The following is a 2,184-nucleotide window of genomic DNA, read 5'->3' on the forward strand; positions in this document are numbered from 1 at the left end:
TGGTCTGGCAGGAACCGTCCCGCGCTCGCGACCATTTAAAACAGGCAGAGCGGCGCTGAGACTCATTTTCTCTTCTGATCATCTCCAGAAAGAATTCTAAACCATGTCTGGAAGAGGCAAAACCGGCGGCAAAGCCCGAGCCAAGGCGAAGACCCGCTCCTCCCGCGCTGGGCTGCAGTTCCCCGTGGGTCGTGTCCACAGGCTGCTGCGCAAAGGCAACTACGCGGAGCGTGTGGGAGCCGGAGCCCCCGTGTACCTGGCCGCCGTGCTGGAGTATCTGACCGCTGAGATCCTGGAGCTGGCGGGAAACGCCGCCCGCGACAACAAGAAGACCAGGATCATCCCCCGTCACCTGCAGCTGGCTGTCCGCAACGACGAGGAGCTCAACAAGCTGCTGGGCGGAGTCACCATCGCTCAGGGCGGCGTGCTGCCCAACATCCAGGCGGTGCTGCTGCCCAAGAAGACCGAGAAGCCCGCCAAGACCAAGTAGACCCGATCAGCTTCTACCACCAACACAACGGCTCTTTTAAGAGCCACACAGTTCTACCATTCAAAGCTATTTCCTAAACAAACATCAATATTTAAGCCACGAAAAGTAACATCAATTGGTAAATAAATTACTGAGCCCATTACCGGTTGACTTATTGACGAGAGTATCTTCATGTTCTCACCTCTTCATATGCATTTAGGAGAAATTGAAATCTAAACACAATTAGTGACTGTCATTGTGTGCAAAGGCGTTTTTTTTCAAGCAATTTCAAGCTAATTCTGTCACTGAAACGTCTTGGAAGCAGTTGTTCTTCAAAAGAGCTCCTGGAGTGATTGAACTAGCTCCCAGAATCAGAACGATCCTATGAACCCAGACATTTAGATGTGAAATCAATGTCTTTAGTTTTACAGAAAAAAACTGCTATGAAAGGATCAATCCCATCATGCTAGTATCAATACTTCACTGTGGTACTGATACTATCAATACCCTCATTAGTGAGCATGTCTGGTCTTTGATTGCTCTATTGTTTGAGGTTCCACAGGGCTCTATTTTAGGAATATCTTTCTTCATTTTGTACATCCTTCCTCTGGGCTTCATCTTAAGGGGAGAGAAAAAAGAAGTTTCCTTACAATGCTATGTCAGATTGATTTACTATAAAAGAAAGGATTCCCCCCCCCCTCACACCACCACCACCGAGTGGAGTTGGGTCCCTTGGTTTCACATTTAAAACAATCCGGGTTTTAAAGTGGACTTTAAAATTGACTGTCAAATTGGCTTAGCAGTAAAATCCAGTTTATTTTATTGAGTCTCAAAATGTCTTTTTGAGACATCAATCCATGCTTTCCTTACATCCCAGCTGGATTACTGTAACTCTTTATTTTGGAGCTAGTCAGTGGTCCCTCTCACGTTTCCAACTGGCCCAGAAAGCCGCTGCTCTGGTTCTGGTCGGAGTGCAGAGGAAGGACCACATCACTCTTATCCTGGCTACACTTTAGTGGCTGCCTATTAATTGTGGAGCTCATTTTAAGATTATTTTATGTATTTTTAAATCTCTCTGAGGTTCTCTGTCCTAATTGTAGCGGAAGGAGGAAGAGGAAGGAAGCTCAGAGGGGAAATAAATGTTTTCAGTCTGTGCACCAAAACTGTGGAGCACTTCACCCCTGAGCATTTGGCACTGTCCATTACAAAAAAAAAATGTGTTATGAGAAGAATGTGACCTAAGTGAGAGCAAAACAGCGAGCGCGAAGCTTTGAACTGCCATGAAGCCATAAAGTGTAAAGTGTTGAAAACACTGATGCATGCAAACCCCAGTTTGAAGAAATGCAACAGTCCAAAGTTGCACATAGAAGTTCCTTTTTTTCACTGCTATTGTTAGCTCGGAGTTTTGAGAGTCTTTAAGCTTGCAGGAAAGAAACAGATAGATGAAGTTGATGATGGTAAATTAGTGAAGGCTTGCTCTGCTCTGACAGCACCAAAACTGCTCACCAATTTTGTTTCACCTCTAATGTTAGCCTGAGCTTGTGAGGGCCGTTAAACTAGCAGGAGAGAGTGTAAACCAGAGCTCTCAAACTCAATTTAGCCGGGGGGGCCGCTGGAGGCAGAGTCTGGGTGTAGCTGGGCCGCATCAGGATTCCCAAAAGAAAAGCGCTGATAGAACATTCCAATGTTCTCAAATATCTTTTTTTTTTATTTTA

At 45.7% G+C, this 2,184-nt stretch overlaps 1 protein-coding gene across 1 annotated transcript; it reads left to right on the plus strand.

Moving 5' to 3' along the window:
* The first annotated feature begins 82 nt into the window (after positions 1-82).
* LOC112156938 (histone H2A) lies at positions 83-537 on the plus strand. The gene has a single exon (XM_024289305.2). The coding sequence runs from the start codon at positions 104-106 to the stop codon at positions 488-490; it is 387 nt and encodes a 128-aa protein (XP_024145073.1). The 5' UTR covers positions 83-103; the 3' UTR covers positions 491-537.
* Positions 538-2,184: the final 1,647 nt, after the last annotated feature.

Source organism: Oryzias melastigma, linkage group LG1 (genome assembly GCF_002922805.2).
Source record: "Oryzias melastigma strain HK-1 linkage group LG1, ASM292280v2, whole genome shotgun sequence".
Classification (NCBI taxonomy): Eukaryota; Metazoa; Chordata; class Actinopteri; order Beloniformes; family Adrianichthyidae; genus Oryzias; species Oryzias melastigma.

What these genes read in the sequence shown, in the direction of transcription:
- LOC112156938 (XM_024289305.2), top strand. Translation starts at nt 104, where the DNA reads ATGTCTGGAAGAGGCAAAACCGGCGGCAAAGCCCGAGCCAAGGCGAAG.